Source organism: Aethalodelphis obliquidens, unplaced genomic scaffold (genome assembly GCF_003676395.1).
Source record: "Aethalodelphis obliquidens isolate GAN/ISIS:26980383/991018 unplaced genomic scaffold, ASM367639v1 scaffold50, whole genome shotgun sequence".
NCBI classification, from domain to species: domain Eukaryota; kingdom Metazoa; phylum Chordata; class Mammalia; order Artiodactyla; family Delphinidae; genus Aethalodelphis; species Aethalodelphis obliquidens.
In genome coordinates, this window is record NW_020837994.1 from 15,276,800 (window position 1) to 15,304,514 (window position 27,715).

Consider the following 27,715-nt stretch of genomic DNA (forward strand, 5'->3'; position numbering starts at 1 on the left):
TACTCCAATAAAAATTAATTTAAACAAAAAGAAAAAAAATAACGTGTTTGATGCCCACAGCCTCCAGAGAGAAGTATGCAGACTTAAATAAGGTATTTAATGATTTCAATGTCTCCATTTTAACTTATCTGTCATTGAAAACAAGCAATAGTATCTACTAAAGAAACACACACACACACACACACACACACACAAACACACTGAACTTGGTAACTCAGTTGCAAAGACAGAAAATAAAAAAAGACTTCTTTTTAACATCTTCTTCAGAGGCACAAGTGCAGGACCACTGTTCATCCTCTTGATGTGAAAAATCGAAACAGGTATACAGAGGTGTGTGTAGAGATAATCATCACCACATTATTTACACTAGTTTTAAGCTTTTATATTATTTACTCCATGGAATCCTAAGGGTAAAGCATATCCACCAAAAAGTTTGAGAAGAAATCTTAAGATTGAACTACTTCGAATGTCCAGCCATTTATATTTTTTTCTTTCCTTTACTCCTTTCCTGCCCTGCTACTTGCCTTATAAAGCATCTATCATTCAAATGTGCCTTTCCACATCTTGGATCCAATTATAGCCTTTTATTAAAAAAAGTATAGGCTCTCTATCAGTTCAAAACAATTTTTTTAAACTAGAAAAACAGGCAAAGGTAGAATTAGGAAATCCGAGAAGTAATACAAGTGGTTGATAAGCATAGGGGGAGAAGTTCAGTCTCACTAGCATTCAGGGAAAACTAGAGATGCCATTGTTTAAGAGATGGATAGAAATTTGAAAGATTGGTAATATAATGTTTGGAATAAATTTCTCTTATATTCTTTGGTGGAAATGTAAATTATTTTAGCCTCCTTGGGGGACATTTTTTTAGTATATATTAAAAATTTAAATTCATTCCCAAAGTCCTCAGAGCCTCCAACTCAGGAAGTCCAGCTTCAGGCATTAACCTAGAAAAAATACCCACGATGATGCTCTTCTTGAAAGATTTTTCTCCCTTTCCTCAAGGACAGAACTACCTCTTGGTTTCCTACTATCTCACTGGCCACTCTGACCAATCTCCTTTACTGACTTATCACTCATCTTCTGCCCCTCTAGAAACTGCAGTACCCCGAGGCTTGGTATATTCACACACACTCTCAAGATGATCTACAATCATATAAGTATGCTCAAATCCATTCAATGGCTTCTCATCTCTCCCTTTTTTTTTTCTCCTGATTCAGCGGGCCCTTGGTGAATCCCAGAAATCTGCACCTTTTTTTTTTTTATCGTGGTAAAATATACATAGCATAAGACTGATCATTTTAACTGTTTTTTTAAGTATACAGTTGATTAGCATTAAATACATTCACATTGTTGTGCAACCATCACCACCAATCCATTTTCAGAACTTCTTCATCTTCCCAATCTGAAACTCTGTGTCCATTAAACAGTAACTCCTCATTTCTCCTTCCTGGAAACCTGGCAACCACCACTCTACTTTTTGTCACTAGGAATTAGACTACTCTACGTGCTGTATATAAGAGGAAGCACACAACAGTTGTCCTTTTGTGCCTGGTTAGATAGTAATAAGTTTATAGAAAGCAATGTGCAGAACAATACAAATAGTATGGTAGAATGTATAGAATGCTCGTGAGTTACATCTGGTTACAAAGACTGGGTGGGGATTTTGCTTCATGTGGATTATTAGAAAACTCTGTAGCCAAGATGCATATGTGTATTACTTGAATAACTTAAAAAATAAAGATAGATACATTAATAGATAGGTAAAAGATTACATGTAGGATAGACGAAAATGCCTGCTTTTCATCTCTGTAAGGAATAAAACTTAGAATTTGGGATTTTTGAAATTCTGTATACTGTGCCAAAAGTCTGCTGATGCTCCAACTTGGAATATCAAAGGTGGAGATAAGAGATAAGAGCTACTAGAGGGGCTTCCCTGGTGGCGCAGTGGTTGGGAATCCGCCTGCCAATGCAGGGGACACGGGTTCAAACCCTGGTCCGGGAAGATCCCACATGCCGCGGAGCAACTAAGCCCGTGCGCCACAACTACCGAGCCTGTGCTCTAGAGCCCGTGAGCCACAACTGCTGGGCCTGTGAGCCTAGAGCCCGTGCTCTGCAACAAGAGAAGCCACCGCAGTCAGAAGCCCGCGCACCGCAATGAAGAGTAGCCCCCGCTCCCTGCAACTAGAGAAAGACCGCATGCAGCAACGAAGACCCAATGCAGCCAAAAAATAAATAAATAAAATAAATAAATTTATAAAAAAAAAAGAGCTACTAGAACAAAGGATGAAAGGTGTAATAGTAATTGCCTGTTGATGTTTTCCTCTATCTGTCCTCTGTCACAATCTCACATGCATTCACATTTGCATGCATATGTATCCTATATGCATACAGCACCAGCCATATGCATACATTTCTATGTTAAAACATTCCATGTTAAAACATGTTCTAAATACACACACAAATTCACAGATACCAATATCTGAAAAGATGTGTACCAAATTATTAACAGATGTCACCTCTTTTTTTTTTTTAAGTTTAAGGGATTTTTTTTCCTCCTCACTACTTATCTGCATATTTTCTGGTTTATTCTATAGCGAGCACTTATTACTTTTACAATTTGAAATAAAATAATTTATTTTAAATTTAGAAAGCTGCAAAAGTAAAAACAAACCTAATTTTACCTTGTTGTACAACACACATAGTAAGTCTGCAAACCAACGGAAGGATTGGATGTCTCTGCACACCCAAATAAAATACAGTCTTCTAAGCCTGTATGGTTTCCAGTCATCCCTTTAAAATTAAAATAACATGATAGTGATTATGATGGCAAAAAAATTAAGAATCCCTATATACTTGAAATTTTGCTTCTCATTAGTAAGCAACCTATAGAAAAAACAGTCATTTACATTCTAGCATCTGACATACCACTTACTTTAACTCCCAAATTTATTTAAAATGCAATATACTGACTCAAAGATATGATATACTTCATGAATTTAAGTGTTCATGCTTGTGGATATTATATGCATATCACCCATTTCCATTTGAAGGCAATAAACTAAACTCCTGAATTAGAATAATATCAGCTCTGCATCTCAGGAAAAGAAAGTTCTCTATTTTCAGTGAATTCTATCACTCAACAGGGCTCCAATGGTCATCTTGCCCTGGCTTCCAGGCAAAATGAGCCAAAACCATTCCAGAAAGTTAGTTTTTTACCCCCTTCTTAATAATTGTTAAAGAAAGAGATTTCACAACCACCTACTATGTAATTCATTCTAGCAACTCACAATTCCAAGTCTGGATTCCTCCTTATAATTATGAAGTAGGCTTGAGGTTAAGAAAGTATTCTTCCTTTTTTTAAACTTTAGGTGTCCAAATAACTTGCAAAACGTTTTCAGAAACAATTTCTGGTTTGGAATATAGTTATTTTTCGAAGAACCTTCAAAAAGTCCCAGATTTATATCAAGTATCACTTCAGCTTATTACTTCTTTTTTAGTACTTCATAAAACAAACTTTTAATGCAAATTGTGTTTTCTTGAAAAGTGAACAGAATAGATTTTGTTTGTGGGTTTCATGACAATTACTGTCCATTAATTTTTGCTTATAATGCTAGAACTAAAATAACTGAATAATTATATCCTGGTTAAGCAATCTTACCTTTGAAATTTTTATTCTTCAGTCTGTTATAAATTTGCTGAGTAACAGACCAAGGAATGATGTGCTCATTTGTCATCTCCTCAGAAAGGCTTTCCCTGACCATACTTCTAAAATAACCCGGGCCCTTTATTTCTATATCCCATTAATCTCTATTCTCTTCATCATAGTTCTAATATTTTCTGAAATAATGTTATTTATGAATTTTTCACTGGTTTATTTTCTTCCTGCCCCATTTGAATGTAAACGTTTTAAGGGCAGAGACTCTCTTTAGTCATTGCTGTATTACCAGAAACTATAAGATGAATCGGCACATAGGTGCTCAAAAATATTTGTTGACTAAATGCATTAGTAATGCCACTTGCCCCTGATGAGAAAGTAAAGAAACAGAGGCTGGTGGAATGACTTTAACAGAGGAAAAGGACAGAGGAATGCATAATTGTGATACTGACATTATTCTACAAGAGAACACGCTGAAAGCCATAGACCACGTATTGAGAATCACTCAGTTATTCCCCTTATCAGTCAGTAAATGGAGTTCCTTGAACAATAAGTAAAAGAATTCTGGAAGGAATTACTTCTTACTGAAAGAGAGCTGTCTGAAATATTGACAGTTCTCTACTTGGACTAACATAATGGATCAAAATGACATACAGCAGAGTGTTGAGTATTGATGCAAAAGGAGTTACTCCAATGCCTCCAGCCACGCAGAGGCTAACCTCATAGTTCAGTGAGTCTTCAAATGGACTTCCAAAGGGACCATCAATGTAGAGCCTGTGGACAAGGCAGACAAAGGTGGAAAAAATGAAAATGAGTTAAATTAAATTTCTATAATACGTGGCAAACATGATAAATCTAGTGTCTAGGCTTTGTGATGGCTCGGGCCTCATTTCATTGTTTTTCATAGTGATAAGCTTAAAGGAACAAGAAATGTTGTTTATGAAGTGTCAATATTAACACAAGCACAGCTGTTTCAAAGCATGGGTATTTTGAGGGAAACATTAATTTAAAGTGTAGGGAAATGTATATAGGACCATGATAGTTAGCTAAGGACTAGTTAAGGCTTTGATCTATTTTATTACTATATTGGACTAAATTAAAATATCTTGTTTTATTGTGTCTAAATTCAATAATATTACTCTCCATGGTAAAGACAGCAGCAGAAATATTTCCTGAAACGCTTACCATGTGAACAGAAAAGAAATTAACCCTGTTCCTCTTCTTGCCCTGGTTAGGTTGATTAGTATAGAAATAGCCAGAGCACACTCTCAAAGGAATCTCTGATTACTCTACTTGTGATTGTATATTCAAATGTATGTGTGTGTATGTGTGTGAAATCCTTCTTAACTACAATGAAACTTGAAAATCGTTCACTCAATATTCATCCTCCCATTCTTTCTTGCTTTTTTTTTGATTGAAGTATAGTTGATTTACAATGTTGTGTTAGTTTCCAGTGATTCAGTTATACATATACATATATCTATTCTTTTTCAGATTATTTTCCCTTATAGGTTATTACAAAATATTGAGTATAGTTCCCTGAGTTATACAGTAAGTCCTTGTTGGTTATCTACTTTATATATAGTAGTGTGTATATGTTAATCCTAAGCTCCTAATTTATCCCTTCCCTCCCTTCCCCTTTGGTAACCATAAGTTTGTTTTCTATGTCTGTGGGTCTATTTCTGTTTTGTAAAAAAGTTCATTTGTATCATTTTTTTTAGATTCCACATATAAGCAGTATCATATGATATTTGTCTTTGTCTGGCTTACTTCACTTAGTATGATAATCTCTAGGTCCACCCATGTTGTTATAAATGGCATTATTTCATTCTGAGCCATTATTCATGGCTAAGTAATATTCCATTGTATATGTATACCACATCTTCTTTATCCATTCATCTGTCGATGGACATTTAGGTCTCATTCTTGCTTAGTAAAAAAACATTAATGTTATTCAGGGAAGCAAAGTGCCCAGCCAAAATACGACATTTCCCAGACTGTCTTGCATCTATTTCGGTTGTGTGACTATGTTATGCCTAATGTGATATAAGTGGAAGTGTAGTTAGGAAAACTGGAAGGTTCCTTGAAGGAAGCTGTCTCAGTTGAAAGTTGCATCTCTATCCCTGTCCCCTTCTTTCCTCCTTCCTGGTGCCTGAAATGTTGACTTGATGGTCTAAACACTTATGATGACTATAAAATTGCCATACCCTCTATGGACTGCCTAGTTCCAGATATCTTTATGTTAAAAAAAAAAGACCCATATATATAAAACACTGCCATTTTAAAGCTTTTTTACTATTACAAAAAAGACTTTCTTAAAAAATAGTAACTGTCCAGGGCTTCCCTGGTGGCGCAGTGGTTAAGAATCTGCCAGCCAATGCAGGAGACATGGGTTCGAGCCCTGGTCCGGGAAGATCCAGAGCAACTAAGCCTGTGCACCACAACTACTGAGCCTGCGCTCTAGAGCCCGTGAGCCACAACTACTGAGCCCATGCACCTAGAGCCCGTGCTCTGCAACAAGAGAAGCCACCTCAATGAGAAGCCCACGCACCGCAACCAAGAGTAGCCCCTGATCAACGCGACCAGAGAAAAGCCTGTGCGCAGCTACGAAGACCCAACACAGCCAAAAATAAAATAAATAAAAATTAAAAATTAAAATTTTAAAAAACCTAGCAATTTAATTAAAAAAAAACAGTATATAAAGGTAAAAAAAAGAAATACTTTTTCTTAGTTGGCATTAAGTGGATAATAAAACTGAACAACTTTATAGAGTTTTAAAGTTTACAAAACACATGTCTATAAAGTTCTGATTTGATCTCAGATCAATCCTGTGTTTGGCAAAAATGGACATTCCTCCACATATTCTATCTGGGTTGATGTCAAAGGAAATGTTATTTTTAATGAAATTTCGGAATATAACAAGCCTCTGGGGTAGTGATATTTTTATAAGAGAATAGCTATCTTTGAACTAAATTAGACAGCCCAAGGATTATTTTTCTAACCAAAATAAACTTATAGGCCTAATCTTTCTGTTTATGTAAAGATACTACAATGTAAAACCAACAGCTTTTTCCTTGACTATTCTAACATCAATAGAGCTATATGACTGGCACAGTGCTACATGCTTTAGATGAATTATTTGTAATTATTAAACAAGAGTTAAGTGGTATTATTCTACTTCTTCAGTTAGGAAGCTGAGGTTCTAGAAGTTTAAATATTGCCTCAAGGTCACACATCTAAGAAGTGGTTTATATTGACCACCAGAATGAACTCCGTTTCTATTTATGAAACCAAAAAAATCAAAACTGTCTTCTTAAAAAAGGAGTTCATTCTAATCCTTTCAACCAGAGAAATAATGAATTGAACCTTTCTTTCACTGAATATTAACTCTATGTCTGAAAATATTTTTACCTTAAAGTCTATTTTATCTGAAACAATATTTCTTTGGTTAGAATTTCTCTGCTGTATTCTTCACCTTCTTTAACTTTTCAGCCTGTCTTTACCTTTATGTTCTGAGCAAATCTCTTGAAAACAGCTTATTGCCCTGTTTCATTTTCTTATTCCAGTCTGACAGCCTTTTCCTTTGAACTGTAGAATTTAGTTCAGTGATGTTGAATTACGTACCACAATATCACCTGTACTGTTTGTCCAACTTTTTGTTTCTTCCCCTCTCTTTTTTTTTTTTGACTACTTTTATGTTAAGTGTTGGTCTCTGCTTTTACCTTTCTGTAAGTAAATTACGATTTTTCCTAGGGTGAATTTATTTTTATTATGTTGCTTGAGATTCATTGATATCCCTGAATTTGAGCTATTATTTCTTCAAATATTACATCTCCTTCACTCTCTCTTTTTCTCTTTTTGAACCTCTAATGTAAAGGAATGCATGAACCTCTCACTCCATCCACCATACCTCAACCTTTCTTTCATATTTTCCATGCCTTTGTCTCTGTGTGTTGCATTCTGGATAATTATTTCAGTTCTACTTGACAATTCATTATTCTCTCCATGGCTGTGATAAACTGCTCAAGTTTATGATATTGTATCTCTCACTTCTAGAAGGTCTATTGGCTCTTTTTCAAAAGTGTTTTGAGAAATTTGATTGTCCTTTGTCTCTTAATCATTATTTTAATACTCTCCTTTATTTCTTTTGACATATTAAACATTTGCTTTATACTTTTTAAATATACATTTTTACTAACATGTGATATGTTTCATATTTTAAAAAATACGAGCTCTTTGGTGCCTCATGTATAGGAATACTTTGAGGATTAAAATGTGTCCCTCCAAAAGAGTATTTTCATTTTCCTCTTCCAGGCCACCAAAGGATGCCATGAATCTGGAATCACTTTAAACTAAATTTTTGTCTCTGTGTTTAGTGGGCTATATACATATTGTGAATTCAGTGTTTCAACTCAAGTGAGAGGGAGCTTGTGGTTACTAAATATCAGGGGAGATTTCTTTTTTCTTTCTTTTTTTTTTTTTTTTGCGGTACGTGGGCCTCTCACTGTTGCGGCCTCTCCCGCTGCAGAGCACAGGCTCCGGACGCACAGGCCCAGCCGCTCCGCGGCACGTGGGATCCTCCCAGACCGGGGCACGAACCTGCGTCCCCTGCATCGGCAGGCAGACTCTCAACCACTGCGCCACCAGGGAAGCCCCAGGGTAGATTTCTTTTCTAATTCCCTTCAGAACCAAGGACAAAATAAGTCAGGAGCCGACTGACTTCTGCCGAGCCGACTATTTAATCTCTAGTTTATCCACTGGGCCATTTGCAGGGGTCTCTGATCTGCTCTCCAACCCTCTTCAGAGCCCAGGACTTATCTCTTGTCCACCACCCATATGGCCTGTTAAAACCAGCTCTAACTTTTGGGGATAAATACATATGATGTTAGGAGCAAATAGAGGCTTTAGCACTCACTTCACTTATTCATCTAGGTAGGACATTCCTTATGGGTTACGACCCCAAGCAATTATTTTTATCTCCTACCATATCAAACATGTATTAAAATTACTAATGTTTGTGTGCTTAGATTTTTAGGCTTTCTATACTAGTAAGATTATTATTGAGCATCTAGTGTGCTATATTATGTTTATTTTTCACTCTTAAATACACACATACACATATATAAACATATAGGTGGATCCTCACTATTGGAATTAGTTCCTATAGAAAGTTAAGGAGAATTTGTTTTTGCCCTTTGATTTTTTTTTTTTTTTTTATTGTGCTGGCTAACTTAGGCTTGATCTGCTAGTATGTGACTTGAAATGCTTATTAATATGCAAAAACTAGTTCAAATAATATAAAAGAAAAGCTACCAAGCTCTTCAAACTGTGCACACACTAGGTAGTTAACTGGAAACATGAATTATAAGCTGACCAACCCCTAGTGAATCTTCAGGTAAAACACCTAGCCAAATTTCACACCCCATTCCAACATATATTTAAACCCATCTGCAAGCCACACTAAAATAAAATTACCTCTGAAAGCTTTTAGAGGGAATATATTCGGTTAAAATAAACACTTTAAGATTGAGTTTAGATCTTTAGTTTAGACTTTTATACTACATCAGCCTTTCCAACAAAGAGTGCTATTTTTTAAATTGTATTTAATTTGGAATGTTATTTATTAAGATGATAACCGAATCTTTTTATTTTCTGTCCACTTATCTGCATTTAGGTGCAAATATTTTACAATTTCTTTTTCTCAAACAAATCATTCCACCCCTTTCCTAGCTTTCTTCTTTTTTCCACATGGCAACTTATCTCCTGCTGAAAGCAAGGTATATAGCTCGCTGGCTTAGTTGCTGGCTAATTTTAGTGTGAATAAACTCTTAAACCTCAAATTTATTTATGCTATATTTTGTTTTGTCATTTCTTTTCCATTAGTGTAGAGAGCTCAATTCAATTAAGAAATAGAAGTAAAATGTCATTATTATGCATCTTGTCTTCACAGGCAAAAAAAAAAAAAGAGAGAGGGTAGGGGAAGAAACAGAAAACGTGGGACAAATAATGAGTACAAAATAATTCTGTAGAATGTAATTCAACATAAATGAATGAACATCTTCAGCTCAACGGGAAAGACCGTCAGACTAAAATAAGACAATAAAATTGGGTCATGGGTTTTTTCAAGAGAATCAGCTAAAAGATAGGGTACAAAAAAGTTGAAAGTTAAAGAATAAAGATATAGGAGGAAAATTTATTCGAAAGTAAAATATTTGTAGTCAACACTTAGTTCAGATACACCAGACTTTAAGGAAAAAACATTGTTACAGATATTATGTTACTAATCATTGGTAATTCAGCTCGGTGGGGTGTGCTTTCAGATTTTCCTTTGTTATCAAAGATAGGTGACCATGAGGCAAGAGACTTCTTTATTCTACTCTCTTCTTTTCTGTACAGCATGCTGAGCACTCCTCTCTTCCCTGGTTACAGATGTGATAAAATTTGACCTTGAAAGGAAGAAAAGCCTTTCATTAGGCTTTGACTAATATGTGGTATATTTCCATCCAAAGTGTGGTTCTTGGACCAATAGCATTAATTTTATATGAGAACTTGTTAGAAGACAGAATTTTAGATCCAACCTCAGACTTACTGAATCAGAATCTGTGTTTTATTGAGGCCTCTGGGTGGTTTGTAAACACATTAAAGTCTGAGAAGCACTGCTCTAATGCGACTTTCCAGAGAATTCCATTAATGTTAATAATAGAGTGAGACTTTTCCCTCTATTTTTCTTTTGTATTCTGTGAATATTATCTTCTTCGTGACTTTATAGAAAGTGATGATTCAGTTATTTCAAGATCTGGAGGGCAATGTCTGCTACCTGAACGTGAATCGTCTCCAAAATTGTACGATCAATAAGGAATGCCAATAAAATCATACATAATTCATATCAGCATTACCAGGAGACAGAGAATAACTATTGTAGAAAAATGATCACTAAATACCAACAGAAAAAAAGAAAGTGGTTGAAAAGGAAGACAGGCAAGTAATGTCATATACATATATATAACTGTAGACTCTGAAATCAAAACCAGAACAATGACACAGAACTATATTTAAAAATATAATCCAAGAAGGTAAGAGTTCAGAAATACCATCAACAAAATCTCAACCTATAAAGTTAGACAGCCTTTGGGAATTAAGTGTAATATTACCATATTTTGTGAGTATATGGATTTTAATGTTTTGTCTCACCTTCCTCTGCCATCATTTTTCTCCTCCCTAGGTGATTCTGGAATAACAGAACCCCAAAATGCTGGATTTCAGCTGTGATACAACTTACCAGCTGCAATATTTTTCAGACAGGAAGAAATAATCACTCTACTGCTATAAGTTTCTATCATTCTAGCTTCTATGCTTACTCTTTGATTGACTAGAGGCGTTTAATCAAAAAGAGGTAAATATAAGATAAACTCATAGAATCAATGGGTGTAACAAACAAAATACTACACATGAAAGTGCTTTGAAAACAATAAAATGCCATAAAAAATAAAACATATTTTTATAAATACAGCTAGCCCTATTGTCTAGGAATCACCAGATTTCCTCCTTGGGTTTTACTACTAACTCAAAAACCCAGGAAAATCAGGACACTGTTAAAATAGTTTAGCTCAGTTGTTATTTCTAGTTGCTGGCGTACAATAGGCACTAAAAAATTTTGGTTGAAAGAAGTACTGAAAGAATAAAATATGCTCAACACGTTCATTTGCCTTTAATTTAGAGACAATACACTTGCAACCTCATTCACTAGAGGGGAGAATGCTCACAGCAGGGTAAAATTTTCTGTTCTCAAAACTTTCACAGCAATTACTTTCAGTACAGAGATTTTAACAGCAAAAAATAGCCTTTTAAAATCCAAGTAGGAGGGAAAATTGCAACTTAAAAGAGCTATTAAAGAAAATTTAAGGAAGATGAATAAAACTATGTGTTTACTACATAGTAATATAGTAAATTAGAATGTAGGCTCTAAATCGAGTTTAAATCATGGCTTCAGCAGCTGGGAGCTATGTAACCTTGCGCAAGTTACCTATCACTCTGTACCTCAATTACACTCTTTGTAAACAGAAGGTTATGTAAATAATACACACCTCACTGGTTACTGTAAGGATTAAATGAGATAGTTCAGGCAAGGTAAAGACCATTGGTTGTCTACCCTTTATCTGTTTTCTCTCCCTTATTCCCAATTGGTGGTGGCGTTACAGTAATGTATCCACTTAAGAAAAAAAAATGACTATATTTCCCACCCTTTCTTACAAAGACATAAGACCCACTTTAGGGTAAAATGATGTAAGACGCTTGGGGTTGGGGTTCTGAGCAGCTCCTTGAAAAGGAGGACACTGACTCAGCTTGCCTGCACCTTTTATGCCCTCTGCTCTTCTTTCTTCTGTCTGGAAAGAGAATACGATGGCTGAAGCTGAAAGAGGCATCTTGCAATCGAGAGAAGGAAAGGGGAGTTGCAGACACCTCAGATGTAATAAGCTGACCCTGAATTAATATAAGCCACCACTCACCTTGGTACTTCTTGTCACATGAGAAAAACAAGCCCTCATCACTTTTAGCTATGTTTCTGTTTTATGTAGCTGAATGCAAATATACTTGATAAAACTTTTATCATGGTGCCCGGACATAGTAAGTGTGTGATAAATGTTAGATTTTATTATTAAGAATAAAGCGTTATAATTTACATACATTTAATGCTGATGCAAATGTTCATTTCTGGAAAATTATTTGCCTTTGTTATCTTCATCTGATTAACTTTTACTTTAAAAGTGATTCTAATTTAAAAAAAAAAAAATCAAAAACTATCTCAGACCCTTACCTCCCAAAACCTAAAATAAGGTATCATAATAATAGATACTCCTCATTGAACATTTAATTTAACCCAGGACCTACCTAAATGTTCTATATACACCTTCACTCCTAATTCACACAACAACCTTTACAGGAAGGTATAATCTCCCTTTTACTGGGGTGGGAACAAAAACTCAATATGTTAAGTAATTTTCTCAAGGCCAGGTTTCTATTAAGAAGCGTTACTAAATTTCTTGTAAGACTGACTCCAAAGCTCATCTTCTTAATGATCACATATTAATGATTACAGTCAATTAGAAATTATTTTGGTTAGGGATAATACATAAAGGCAAAACAAAATATGAAAAGGGCACATTGTATCAAGGAACTCCTGGAAATTCCTGCTTTGCAGGATGGAAGGGTTTAGAGCCATCCTTCATATAACAGTTGTTTCTGGGAAAAAGGTGAATGTGATTAACTGTTTCCCTGGAAAGGACAGTTGCAGTTTTGGACTATTCCTTTCCCAGGAAGTAATCATATCAATAAAAACAACAAGGAGTGGGAGGGAGTTAAAAAGCTTGAGAAAGTCTTCGAAATCTTTCTATCTTTCTCTAATGGTCCTCAAATGCTAGTGTGCATCAGAATCATTTGGAGGGCTTGCTATAAAACACAGAGTGCTGGCCTCCACCCCCAGATTTTCTAGGTCAGTAAGGCTGGGGTAAAGTCTGTGTTTCTAACAATATCCCATGTGACATTGATGGTTCTACAAGAGCAGGTAGGAGGATAGAGAGTGAGCTGGCGCAGGTGGGGATTTTAAATATGGTGACCCAGGCAAGCCCTTAACATTTAAGTTAAGACTTGGTGGGAGGTGGTGGGTAGTGGACCACACTGCTTAGACTTTAGGAACAACTTAAGGAAGAAAACTTCATCAGCAGAGGGCTAAGAAATCTCCATAATTAACGAGTGAGTGATTAATACATAATACAATCTCATGCATAAATAAAAGCGACATTGTTCGAAAAACTGCTTTGACTGATGTCTGTTTCTTGGAGTTCTGAATCATTTAATCAAGATTTTCCAACAGAAATTGTTAATTAATTTAGGGGCTGCAAGGAGAAAAATTCTTTGGCTAGAAGTTCCATAACAAGTATATTATCAAAATTATACTACCATAACCATTATGAATAGATTAATTTTTAACTGCTTTTTTAATATTCATTTTTACTATAGGTTCATAAACTGTTTCTAAAATCATGGCTTAACTTTGATAATATCTCACTCTTCTAGAGCTGAGAATATTGTTGAGGAGATATATATCACCTTATGCAAAAAGGAGGTTGTTTCTATCCAAGGATGTTAAGATAGGATTTTAAGATTTTTAACAAAGGAAGAACTTCAGGCCACTTTCTCTCTCAACTGATAGACAATTTCTGAGTCAAAGACAAATAAAAAATTAAAAAACTAAAAACAGCTGATGCCTGAGAAGATGTATGACAGCTGAGAATGCAGGATGAGGCGGAACAAAGAAAGTAAATGGTCTCAAAGGCACTAGATGGAGAATCCAACCAATATGCTTAACTTAATCTCCTAGAAAGTGTTTACTTCCTCAACTCGTTCTAAGATTTCAGCTTCCTGACCTCCCAGCTACAGGTTCTTCTTGGCCCCATCCTTGAACCAGTTCTTATTTGAGTCCAGAACCAGTTATTCTCTCACTCAGCACGGAGGCGTCCTTATTCCTTGTCCATTAGTCTTGTGCTAACAGAGTTCTTTGACTTATCATATGTCTGAGCAGAATGTTCACAATTTCAGCAATGCCTCAGTTTTTGTAGAACTGTTCGGTGTTTTGTTTTTTTTTTGGTGGTCCAACTTGCTTTTGCAGTCCTGATAGCAGGGTTTTTACTTGTGAATTCCAGCCCAGGGGCTGGGACCTACTATCTATGGATAGATCAGCTTAATTTTGACATTATGCTTGCCTAGATTCGAAAATATTCAAGAATTAAGAATCCTAAAAATATCAATTTTTTTAGATCTCCTGCCAGCCAGGTGTTGGAATATTATCTACTAAATAAAAGAAAACCTAAGTTTAGGGATGAGAAAATGAGAGAAAGTAATCCTTTAATATTATGTACATTATGAAGAATGTTATGATTAGCTGTGATTGTGGAAACTACTAGAACAGCTGTGCATCCGTCATAAGCAGGCCCACAATAGAAAGAGTCCCTTCCTGAGTAATCACTGTTCCATCAGATCCCATCACCCAGAGCCATCATTGTTGGGCAGAACATGTCTGTTCTGGCAGGATCTAGACTGGAATGAAGGGATAGAACCTCACCACCCTGCCCTGAGGTGAGGCATAGCTTTGGGAAAAGGTGGAACAGAGCTGGGAATGGGGATACTAATGAGAATTCACATTTGCAAAAAGTCAGGTACTTTACATCATTTTATTTAACAATCACAAAGCTTTACGAGGTAGAATTATGCCAGGCACTGTTGTTCCTTAGAGCAACACTAGAGGGAAGGTACTTATCTGTCTATCTACCCACCCATCCCTAGTTCCTGACACAGAGCTCCTAAACTCTTCTACATATGGGTACTAAGAAAATCTTTTATTCTAGTATTTAGTCTTTGACTCTTATTCCTGACACAGAGCTCCTAAGACCTTTGTAATTTCCTCAATGTTAGGAGCCTCTGGCACAGAGTTCCTATATTCTTGGAATTTCCTGATTCTAGGAATGTCTCTTGTTCTGATGAGACAATTCTTGGTGGGCTCCAGGATGCAGCTGGTCACCAGAAATGCCAGGCCATGATTAGAAGCTTGGAAGTTTCAGCTCCACCCCCGCTATTCTCTGGAGAGGGGAGAGGAGCTCGAAATGCAGTTAATAACTGACCATGCCTCTGTGACGAAGCCTCCATAAAAAGGGGTTTAGAGAGCTCCCAGGTTGATGAACACATCTACATGCCAAGGGGGTGGTGCATGCCAACTCTATGGGGACAGAATCTCCTGCACTTGGGACACTTCCAAACTTCACCTTATGTATCTCTTCATCTGGCTGTTCATCTGTATGCTTTTTCAAATCCTTTATTGTATAATAAATCCGTACGCGTTTCCCTGAGTTCTGTGAGCAAAGGACAGAATCCAAGGAGAGGATCATGGGAACCCTGATCTGTAGCTAATTTGGGCAGACGCTGTAAGTAACTTGGGAACTTACTACTTGTGATTGGCATCTGAAGTGGGAGTGAGCAATCTTAGGGGACTGAACCCCTAAGCTGTAGGGTCTGCAACTAACTCTGGTTAGTGTCAGAATTGAACTGAATTGCCAGACACCCATCTGGTGTCAAAGAATTGGTTGGTGCGGAAAAAACTCCCACGTACCTGGTGTTAGAAGTATTGTATGTGAGAGTAAAGGAGAAACAGGGAGTTTTTCCTGTAGTGCTAATATTGTATTTGAAATAGAGGGGAAAAAAAATCATGTTCAGAAAGACCTCCCACTTGTCCTCAGTCATGGGGACAGAAAGCCAGCATGCGATACAAGTGAAACTGCTTGAATTCCTTCCTTAAAGTCCTTCCTCTTCCTTCCCCTCCCCTCACCCTTTCATCCTCTACCTCCTCTTCTTTTTGTCCAATAGTCATCCCATTCTGCTGATTGTGCCTCCTAACATTCGCAGACATCTATCTGCCTTTCCCTATTACTATTATGACAGAATCGATCCTTTATCACTTCCCTCCTGAATATGAAATATGATCTCTCAATGAACCACCCACTTTCACGGTTCCATATGCTGTTATACTCTTTGTTCCATCTATAAAAAGCCTCTTCATCTGGTTCCATAGCACTTGTCAAGATTTTCCCCAAAGGGAAAATTAAACTTTACATGAATTGCCTAGACAGGAAGGCACTTTATCTTCTCTTCTCCGATTGAATTTAGTACCTCTCTATAATTTATAGGACTTATCATATTGCTATAATTAATTTCTCCATTAAACTCTGATTCTGCTTTTCCCCAATGGGACTCTAGGTCCCACAAAGCCATATACTATGTCCTAATCACTTTTGTATTTTCAGTAATTATGACTGCTTCTGGTGCATGTAGTTTTTGAATAAATATTTGAAGAATGGAAAAATGGACAGATGAATAAATGAGAGGCAGTATAGCACAATTAGGTATAATTTGGGGGCCAAACAGACCTGGGTTTGAGACCCAGCTCTGCCATGTGACTTTGGATAAGTCACTTAACACCTTTAAATTTTAGTCCCTTAATCTGTAAAATTTGTAAAATTGGGAAAATGGTCCTACCTAACTCATAGGGGATGGTAAAGATTAAATGAAATAATGCATATAAAGCACATAACACAATCCTGGCATGTAAAAAGTGTTAAATGTTGCTATTTTTTATTATGAATGAGAATAACTTCACTCAGGTAACAAATATATTACAAATGTGCAGATTGAACAAAAATTACTGAAGTGGGAGGGAGGGTCTCTGGAGGAAGAGGAACTCAAAACTTTCTTTGGGAAGAGAAAGGAAGACAATTTGGAGAAGAGATGACATCTGGAAAGGTCATCTGAGGCTCTGCAATTTAAGTATATTACTCAATATCACTGTTTCAAGCCATTTTTAAACAGCCCATTGGAAATGACGTTAAGTTGAGACATTGCTTTTATTGTCCAAATAATCAAGGTTGTCCTCTGGTGGCGAACCAAGCCAAAAAGAAAGAGCTCTGAATTTTGTCATAAATAGTATTCCCCTCTCTAAACAGTTCTGACATTAAGCATTCCAGAGAATTTGATCTTTATGAGAACGAAATAGAGATACGTGACATTTTGTTCCTGTTTTCCACAATATTTTTATATGTATTATGATTAAACTTTCAGAGCCATTGGAATATGTTTTGCTGGCCTAATTGCCAACATGGTTGCAAGTCATTTGTGAGTAAAATTATGCCAAATGTCTTCAACCGTTTTACATCCCGAAGCTGCACTTACAAGGATAAGAATATTTATAGCTACCCTCAATTCTAAATACATTATAAACCTAAAGCCTTCACAGTTAATAATGAGGATGACAGCTAAGAAATGAGCAACAAAACTTAAGCTCATTATCTCCATTTCTTTCCTCTAACCTATGAATCAATATTTACTTTATATTAAGTATGCATTCATTTCCTGCTTTTCACTCATCTATCTATTTCTGACACATCTACTCCTGCTCTGCGAATTTTCATGGTGCAATGCCTTCTATGACATTCTGATGAGAATGGATGTGCCCAGTTTTGGCAATGGGTCAACTTTGAATTCAGGAATGTAAGAATGTGACTAAGTAGCGTGATTATAATTTAGAACAATGTTCCCCAGCATCATCGCAGGTAACGTTTTTTTAAAAATGGCTTACCCTTAAAAAACACACGTACACACACATTTCAAGAACTAGTCAGTTCTCTTCATGAATTCTTTCCCTAAATAAAAGACACCCTTTTCCATGTTTCATTATCTGTTAGGTGTCTCTATAAGATGCTCAAGATTATAGGGACACTATGCTCACTAGAGAACCCACTCCCAATCCAAATTACCACAGTCCATTCATCAGCCTATATTAACCAATGTAGATGAGTCTCACTTAAAGGTCAGCTACATTATCCTCTGTAAATATCACTCTGTGACACCATGTAATATAGGGCAAATAAGTCACTTCTTAACCCATATTTTAGCTCTTAAAATGTATTTCTCACAAATGGAGTCTATATTCAATGAGTCAGTAAAAGAATCAGAATAATCTTAATGTAGTGTGAATGTAAATTGATAGAGCCACTATGGAGAACAGTATAGAGGTTCCTTAAATAACTAAAAATAGAACTACCATATGACACAGCAATCCAACTACTGGGCATATACCCTGAGAAAACCATAATTCTAAAAGAGAAAGGTACCACAATATTCATTGCAGCTCTATTTACAATAGCCAGGACATGGAAGCAACCTAATTGTCCATCAACAGATGAATGGATAAAGATGTGGCACATATATACAATGGAATATTACCCAGCCATAAAAAGAAACAAAACTGAGTTATTTGTAGTAAGGTGGATGGACCTAGAGTCTGTCATACAGAGTGAAGTAAGTCAGAAAGAGAGAGACAAATACCGTACGCTAACACATATATATGGAATTTAAGGAAAAAAAATGTCATGAAGAACCTAGGGGTAAAACAGGAATAAAGACACAGACCTACTAGAGAATGAACTTGAGGATATGGGGAGGGAGCAGGGTAAGCTTTGACAAAGCGAGAGAGAGGCATGGACATATATACACTACCAAACGTAAAACAGATAGCTAGTGGGAAGCAGCCATATAGCACAGGGAGATCAGCTCTGTTGTTTGTGACCACCTAGAGCGGTAGGATAGGGAGAGTGGGAGGGAGACACAAGAGGGAGGGGATATGGGGATATATGTATACATATAGCTGATTAACTTTGTTATACAGAAGAAACTAACACAACATTGTAAAGCAATTATATTCCAATAAAGTTGTTTAAAAAATTATATTGTTATATCTGTAAGTGCCAAAAACTTATCTGGTAGAATTCAGCGGCCAATTCTATGTTTATTAATATAAAAACATAATGTCATTTACTATAAAGCAGATCTAGCTGCTGAAATTTTAGCGACATACAAATAAATTAAACTCTCAAACAATTACTAAAAAACAAATCTTAATATAAATAGGTATACGGCATTGTGAATAAAAGCAACAAATACTAACGGTTTGATTAAACTTTCAGCTTTCTAGAAATCTTTGTGTGTCACAAAATTACAAATTCCTTGACTATTAGTTATCTTCAATAATGAATAAATGAGAGTATATCTGAGAATGAATATAAATGAGAGAAAAAATGAGAGTATTAAAAACCATGAATACAAAATTAGTTTAAATTAGGTCTAGACACACAGATTCCCTGCCCACCTGTATTTACTAATTGGCCCTACCACAACTTTCTCTTCTACCGCAACATTCTTTAAGTGGGCATTGTTTACATACACAGAGTTTTTGCTCCTATGCTCTTTCCTGGACCAACTCAACACTGCCTAGGCACAGCACAAACAGAATTATATTATCCCTTCTATGTCCCCCAGCATCTCCTAAAATTCTGCCAAACTAGACATTAAATCAGCTATGGGAAGATGAAAATGGTTAATATTCTGTAACTTAAATAAACTAATTGTATTTAATCCAGAATTTTATGTAAATATTTTCAGCCCCAGAATCCTTTAATTAGCGTATTTTCATTTGATAGTTCAGAAAACTGAAGCTCATAAAGATGTTAAGTGGTCACCTAAGTGGTGTCTCACATCAGCATCTCGCAGTAATTTAGAAATATTGAATAAATAGTACTTCCCTAAATATTAATAAGGGTGGGTTGACGAAAGTATCTTGACATAAAAGCTATCCTGCAAGATAAATGAGCAACCTATTTCCTATGGTGTTTGGAAACATGCAAATCTAGTTAATTCTAGATGCAATTTTAAATGAATAGCAATAAATAACACCTGCAGCTAAAATGCAGTATTTACTGTGTCAAGCTCAATTCAAAATATTTTATTACTTCATTTAATCTTTGTATCATGCTTGAGTGGTAAGTATTATTATCTTCCTCCTTTCACACAGGTGGAACTGAGGCACAGAGGGTTAGGTCACCCAGGTCACCAAGTCAGCAGGGAAGGCAATCTGCTTCAGAGTCTGCACACTGAACGGCCGTAATACGGTGTGTGTGGAATCAATGGGTGATTTTTATTTCTTTAATCTGCAGATGTCAAAAAGTATATCTATTCCAAGGGTTAGACACTGACAAAGGATTGTCATATGATGTCTGTTAAATATTAGAATGGATCACATCACTATCAGAAAAGAAATCTAAGAACAAGAAGGATACTTGTAAAGCTAAGGAAACCTAGGGAAACAACTGCAGACAGATTACCAGTTGAGAAACCATTGTAAGTCTCCTTTAAACAACGGTATCAGTCACACAGTAAGCCTAAGAGGCAGAAAAGCAAGTATCACTGGCCCCTGCAAATAGCAGCTGTGGGCAAAAATACTGATAGACATGCATGGAGCTCTTCAGGCACCTCCATGCTCCCTGCCAACATGAACATGAGTAATGTACCCATGCAAGGCTTCTCCAGGCACATGTACGTCCCTGTGAGTACTGGGAAGAGATTGGAAGATTACTGCCAGCGATTAAACCTGGATTAATATCTGAAACAATGAACAGATAATTCAGATTATGTATTTATTTTGTGACCAGAATTAAGTAAATATTATCATAGCTATGAAATCAGGAAAAAACTAACTCAGGTGAAGTTCAGTAAATACTTGAATAAACTGCCAAACTGATCAAAGAATGAATCATTCAGCATCATGATGAGTTTTGATTAAATATGTGTAAACCAAGCTCTAATTCTTTAATTTGGTGACTGTTTTTTCTATTTCAGATAATAATTTATTCATTCTTTAGCCTGTTGCATACTAGCTAAAGAGAGTAAGTAAAGAGAGTCAGGTTACTCAAAAAGTAGAGGGTACTCCAAGCTTCCACAGGAAGGATCAAGACACCAGTGTACATCAGCTTTTAGGGAAGAGAATACCTAATAAAAACCTGGTACTTCCTTATTCTCTGGGAAGATGAGGCACATTGCTTCAACCAATTAATACACTTGTGGCATCTAAGAAAAAGTCTATCCCATTTAAGAAAGAGTTATCAAGATGCTAAAGAAGAATAAATTCCTAAAATCATATCTAGCATGTGGTTATTTTGAAAACCACTTATTAACATAGGCAGAACACTCTATGACATAAATCACAGCAAGATCCTTTTTGACCCACCTCCTAGAGAAATGGAAATAGAACCAAAAATAAACAAATGGGACCTAATGAAACTTCAAAGCTTCTGTACAGCAAAGGAAACCATAAACAGGACCAAAAGACAACCCTCAGAATGGGAGAAAATACTTGGAAATGAAGCAACTGACAAAGGATTAATCTCCAAAATTTACAAGCAGCTCCTGCAGCTCAATACCAAAAAATCAAACGACCCAATCCAAACATGGGCAGAAGACCTAAATAGACATTTCCCCAAAGAAGATATACAGATTGCCAACAAACACATGAAAGGATGCTCAACATCACTAATCGTTAAAGAAATGCAAATCAAAAATACAATGAGATATCATCTCACACCGGTCAGAACAGCCATCATCAAAAAATCTACAAACAATAAATGCTGGAGGGGGTGTGGAGAAAAGGGAACCCTCTTGCACTGTTGGTGGGAATATAAATTGATACAGCCACTATGGAGAACAGTATGGAGGTTCCTTAAAAAACTAAAAATAGGGGCTTCCCTGGTGGCGCAGTGGTTGGGAGTCCGCCTGCCGATGCAGGGGACACGGGTTCGTGCCCCGGTCCAGGAGGATCCCACATGCCGCGGAGCGGCTGGGCCCGTGAGCCATGGCCACTGGGCCTGCGCGTCCGGAGCCTGTGCTCCGCAACCGGAGGGACCGCAGCAGTGAGAGGCCCACGTACCGCAAAACAAACAAACAAACAAACAAAAAAACTAAAAATAGAACTACCATATGACCCAGCAGTCCCACTACTGGGCGTATACTCTGAGAAACCCATAATTCAAAAAGAGTCATGTACCACAATGTTCATTGCAGCTATATTTACAATAGCCAGGACATGGAAGCAACCTAAGTGTCCATCAACAGATGAACAGATAAAGAAGATGTGGCACATATATACAATGGAATATTAGTCAGCCATAAAAAGAAACGAAATTGAGTTATTTGTAGTGAGGCAGATGAACTTACAGTCTGTCATACAGAGTGAAGTCAGAAAGAGAAAAAACGAATACCGTATGCTAACACATATACATGGAATCTAAAAAAAAAAAAAAATGGTCGTGAAGAACCTAGGGGCAAGACGGGAATAAAGACACAGACCTACTAGAAAATGGACTTGAGGATATGGGTAGGGGGAAGGGTAAGCTGGGACAAAGTGAGAGAGTGGCACGGACATATATACACCACCATATGTAAAATAGATAGCTAGTGGGAAGCAGCGGCATAGCACAGGGAGATCAGCTCGGTGCTTTGTGACCACCTAGAGGGGTGGGATAGGGAGGGTGGGAGGGAGGGAGACACAAGAGGGAAGAGATATGGGGATATATGTATATGTATATATGCATAACTGATTCACTTTGTTATAAAGCAGAAACTAGCACATCATTGTAAAGCAATTATACTCCAATAAAGATGTTAAAAAAATACGGCTTTCCTGGTGGCGCAGTGGTTGAGAGTCCGCCTGCCGATGCAGGGGACAAGGGTTCATGTCCCGGTCCGGGAAGATCCCACATGCCGCGGGGCGGCTGGGCCCGTGAGCCATGGCCGCTGAGCCTGCACGTCCGGAGCCTGTGCTCCGCAATGGGAGAGGCCACAACAGTGAGAGGCCCGCGTACCACAAAAACAACAACAACAACAACAACAAAATATATATAAATGAATCCTTACATTTAAAGGATAGAAAACAGGAAACCAGATGAGGGATTAGCTGTGAAGAGCTTGAGACATTATAGTGCAGGAGATGCTCTAGTTAGTTAGGCTAGGTTTTTCAGGCCTTTTCAGAAATGCTAAAATGGAAAAATTTTTTCTTTGCCCTCCCAAAGCTCGCCCATCATTATGCCCATCCCCTTCACAATACCTAGAGAACTCCTATTGCTTACTTGGGATAATTTCTAGATTGAATGAAGGGCAGAATCTCGGAGTCTTGACTAGATGGAGGAAGGAGTAAATCTCGAAATCGTTCTGTCAAAAGAAAAATAAACAACAGGCTATGAAAAAAGTCATAAAAGAATTTCAAAATAGAATTATTTCCTATTCTTTTAATTTGTTAACTATTTTGACTGCATATCTTGTATTAGAAATTTACCCACCATTTTATGTACTACCAAAATAGGTTTTTATTTCACTTTAATGACTGCATATTTTTCTAATTAAGATGTCATAACAACTGCATATATAAAAATAACAAGTATTTAGTATTAGTTTATACTAATAAAAAATTAGTATAAACTAATACTAAAATCTTATAATTGAAAGGTTAGAGGAAACATATATGACCAATAAATATACCAAGAGATGCACAAACTCATTAGTAACCTGGGAAATGAGAATTAAAACCACACACCATAAGATAGCATTCACATTATGTGGCATTCAATTGACAGAAATTAATCTCACAAGACCAAGTGTTAGGATTGTATCAACATAAGCTCTTATATAATTCTGGCGGAAATGCAAGTTGGTGCAATAGCTTTGGAAAACAATTCCGTATTATCTTTTAAGTTTAACTTTTGCATAGCCTATGAGCCAATATTTCCTTCGCTAGGTATATACTCTGCAGAAACTTTCAAATATGTCTCAGGCAGAAGAAAAAGAATATTCATAGCAGCACTGGTCAGAACAACATAAATGGAAACAACTCAATTGCCTAGGAACAGGAGAATGGATAATTTGTGGTATATTCACACAATAGAATATTCGTTGAAGTGAAACAATGAATTCAGTTACAAATAAAAACACAGTGAATCATACTAGTATGATGTTGAGTGAAAAAAATACCAGCAGATTACATATAGAAGAATATTATTTTTTGTTGAGTTAAAAACTAAGCAATGTGTTATTTGGGTATGTTATATATGAAACAAAGAAAACCAGTGAAAAAAGGGATGATATACACAATTCAGGACAATGGTTACCTTTTAGAAGGAGTGAGGAGATGAAATAGGAGAAAAGCAAAAAGGCAGGTGAAAGAAATTGTTAATAAAGTCATATGTATTCATTATAGCATCATAAATCAGTGAATGAATGAGAGCCAGAAATTGTCCAATGATGACAGTGGGTCATGAACCAAGAATCTGATTAATACAATTCTGTACTCATGAATTCATAATGAAGGAAAGAGGGAGAAAGGGAGGGAAAGAAAGAGGAAGAGAAAGAGACAGGGAGGGAAGAAGTGAGACAGGAAACAGAAAAGAAGAGAAGGGAAAAATGGAGTGTGGAGAAAGGAAGAATCCTCAGTTCTACCTTAGAAATAGTTATAACGAAAAGCTATCTGCACTGATAGAGTAATCTATCGCTCTAATACTGATCCCACATTTCTAGGATTAGATAGTCACTATCTCTAGTCATCCCTAGGGAAGGCTTCCTTGATCCCTCCTCTTTCTTTCTTTCTTCCTGCCAAATCTGGAATAGATGGCCCTGCTAGGTACTCCTAGTACACTCTGTGCTACGCTCTCATGGAATCTATCATATTACATTTTTACTGTTATATACATCTGTCTATCCACCCCTCCCCCTCCTCCTAGTAGATGGGTATTGTGCCACCAGGATGCAGAACACTATCTGATACATATTAAGGTGTTAGATAAATATTTGTTGAAAGACTATTTCTGATTTCCATTTTTACTGGATACAGAAAACTGTTTGCCTAGGTTAATCTGAACGCCTTTTAGAAGAGCCCCACTGGTCATCGATCAACCATAAAAAGCCAGGGGACCTGTACTCTAGCCTGGACAGAGTCACACCATCAGGCTGAGAACAGAGTACAAAGCTGAAACGCTGCACTGCAGTAAATCCATCGCTAACAAAAGGTGAGCAATTTCCACAAAATACTGAAAATCTACACTTGACGATGACTCACCCTTTTCCAGGCTACTGAATAGCCAGATGTTAAACATTTGTGAGTACAGTGGTTAACAAGTATGGCTGAGAAACAGGATGTGGATTTTATCCTCATATTCATTAAAGTAGATCGAATCCGATGTTTAGCTGACCTCTACTCTGCATTTTGTTTTCACCACTCTGACAGTTCTTACAATACACTTGGAGAGGAACTAAGAAAATTCAAACAGAGGTGGCTGTACCCTACAGTCCACAAGTCCAAGAAAGCATACTTTATTTTTCTCTCCTTTAGGCACACTTACTCTTTAATTTGAGTTCATATTTTTTAAAATTAAATTCTATTATTAACTGATATGCTGCTTTTTTTTTTTTTTTTTTTGCGGTACATGGGCTTCTCACTGCTGTGGCCTCTCCCGTTGCAGAGCACAGGCTCCGGGTGCGCAGGCTCATGCTCATGGGCCCAGCCGCTCCGCGGCACGTGGGATCTTCCCGGACCGGTGCACGAACCCGTGTCCCCTGCATCGGCAGGCGGACTCGCAACCACTGCGCCACCAGGGAAGCCCATATGCTGCTATTTTTCATCAACAAAATTAATGATTATTTCAATGAATGAAATTCATTGTAAATTTTTCTGATGCCATGACCCATGCTTTTCAGTCTACTTCCCAATTTATGTAGCATCCCATTAAATGAGTGATTTGCAGTGTTTCTCTTTTTCCTTCTTTTGCCCCCCATTTATGCCTTTCCTAAAATGGGTCTTGAAAAATAAAAGCAAAACCCAACAGCAAATATGAACTTTACACATCAAGAACTGTTCAGTCAAACAGCTATATTAAATATGTTATATCCTTGGGTGCTGAAAATTAACATAAGTTAAAAAATCTCTGGAGATGACATTATACTGATAGGACTAAAAAACAAACAAAAACCCACCCTCTACACACACAGCAAAAGTAGCATATAAGGGATCATTTATTAAGCTACCCAAACTATGAAATCTATAATTAGTATTCCTACATCTGGAGCATCCTTTAATCTGGGTATCATAAATGCAAGGAATACCAAGTGAACATGAAGACTCTTGAGTAGCTAGCGCGACTGTCAAAAAAAAAAAGTTCACATATACACAAACAGAAAATATACACAGTACCTTAAAACTGTCCTTTTTAAATTTTCCATTTTTATACCATATGTATAAATTCCTAAATGAGAATAATTAACTTTTTCCCGTAAAAGTATAATGATTGCTTATTTTTTCTTTATGAGGATAAAAATAAATGATAAAAATTATCCTTAGAAAAGTCCAAGTAAGTGAAAAATTGTTTCAAATGCTTACATTAATCCTTCTTTAGTCTCCTAAATTTCAGCTATTAGCACCCCATTCTTTATCTGATGCTAAGGAAAAGACCAAAATAAATTGATGTTTCCTCTGTTAAATAGCAAAAATTTTAAAATAGTTCTTCTTTTCTTAGAGTAAAATGTCACACCAGCTGATCTGCTTTCTCAGTAGGCCCAAAGTCTGTTTCTTAAGAAAATGGCAGTTATCCAAAAACTAGAGCTCAGTCCTTTCACAGGGCTTCTTAGAACAATTTCATTAAAGCCACTGAAAAGAACCAGAGGATTTTCTGCAAAGAGATATTTTGATGAGCTGACTAATGATGTGATAATGTCTGACCATAATCTTCTACCAGTAGGGGATATATCTTAATTAACACAAGCTTTTGTAGCCTTTCACCCACTGTTTCTTTCTCTCATTCAATCAACAAAAGGATTCCCAGGCAACAAGACCTGGATGACATGCTGCACACAATTACATTAATTTGGGTTCCCTGGACAACCAATTGTGAGACAATATACTTATTTATTTGAAAACAAAGATGAGAAAACTAAAATACTCTTTCCAATCTTAACAAACTGTTTTGTACATTTACTGTGACTCAAATTCTTTATTTTCCCTTTAGTGGAAAATAGGCAATCTGCAATCCTCCCCAACATGCAGAACGTAACAAAAGCAATAAACATTTGCATAACAACAAAAAACAGTATGCATATATATTCTTGGAATGAGAAAAAATAAAGTCTTCTCTCTACCACTATAATAATAAGGAAGAGAAAAAGCAAAAAGCACAGTCAGCAGGTAGCCTCCAGCTGTCAGTTACATCAGAGTCTGCCTTAGGTGCAGGGGAATTGCCTTTCCCAGAACAGCTCAAATCCAGTGACTGAACAAGGCAGGGGTAGTTTAGCTGTACACAGGCAACTCTGATGGGCAAAATTTGCTCCAAAGCTTCCTGCCACTTTGGCTGAGGCTTCATAGAGACTACATGGTGGTTCAGGTTCTTCCTGTACCCAGTTTCACTGCCTTCCTCTTCCCTTCACAGGTGTGGATCTCTAATAAGCATTTTACATTCACAAATTACTTCTCAGAATCAGTTTCTGGTGAACCCAACCTGCAACAGGTGGGTTTGACAGAACTCCACTTTGTACTTAGAGCTTCTGCAGTGTTCTTGGTTACTACTGGGTGAGATGCATGAATGTGTGGTTAAG

The 27,715-nt window shown here is 36.7% G+C and overlaps 1 protein-coding gene across 3 annotated transcripts in view; it reads right to left on the reverse strand.

Moving 5' to 3' along the window:
- Positions 1-27,715, reverse strand: part of NOX4 (NADPH oxidase 4) — a 145,228-nt gene that overhangs the window by 15,867 nt on the left and 101,646 nt on the right. For all 3 annotated transcript variants that reach the window (XM_027083632.1, XM_027083633.1, XM_027083634.1), the window contains 3 exons: positions 23,212-23,293; positions 4,310-4,429; positions 2,682-2,790 (listed from right to left, as the gene is read on the reverse strand). In XM_027083632.1, the coding sequence (XP_026939433.1) occupies positions 2,682-2,790; positions 4,310-4,429; positions 23,212-23,293 (311 nt within the window). The remainder of the gene's footprint in view (positions 1-2,681; positions 2,791-4,309; positions 4,430-23,211; positions 23,294-27,715) is intronic.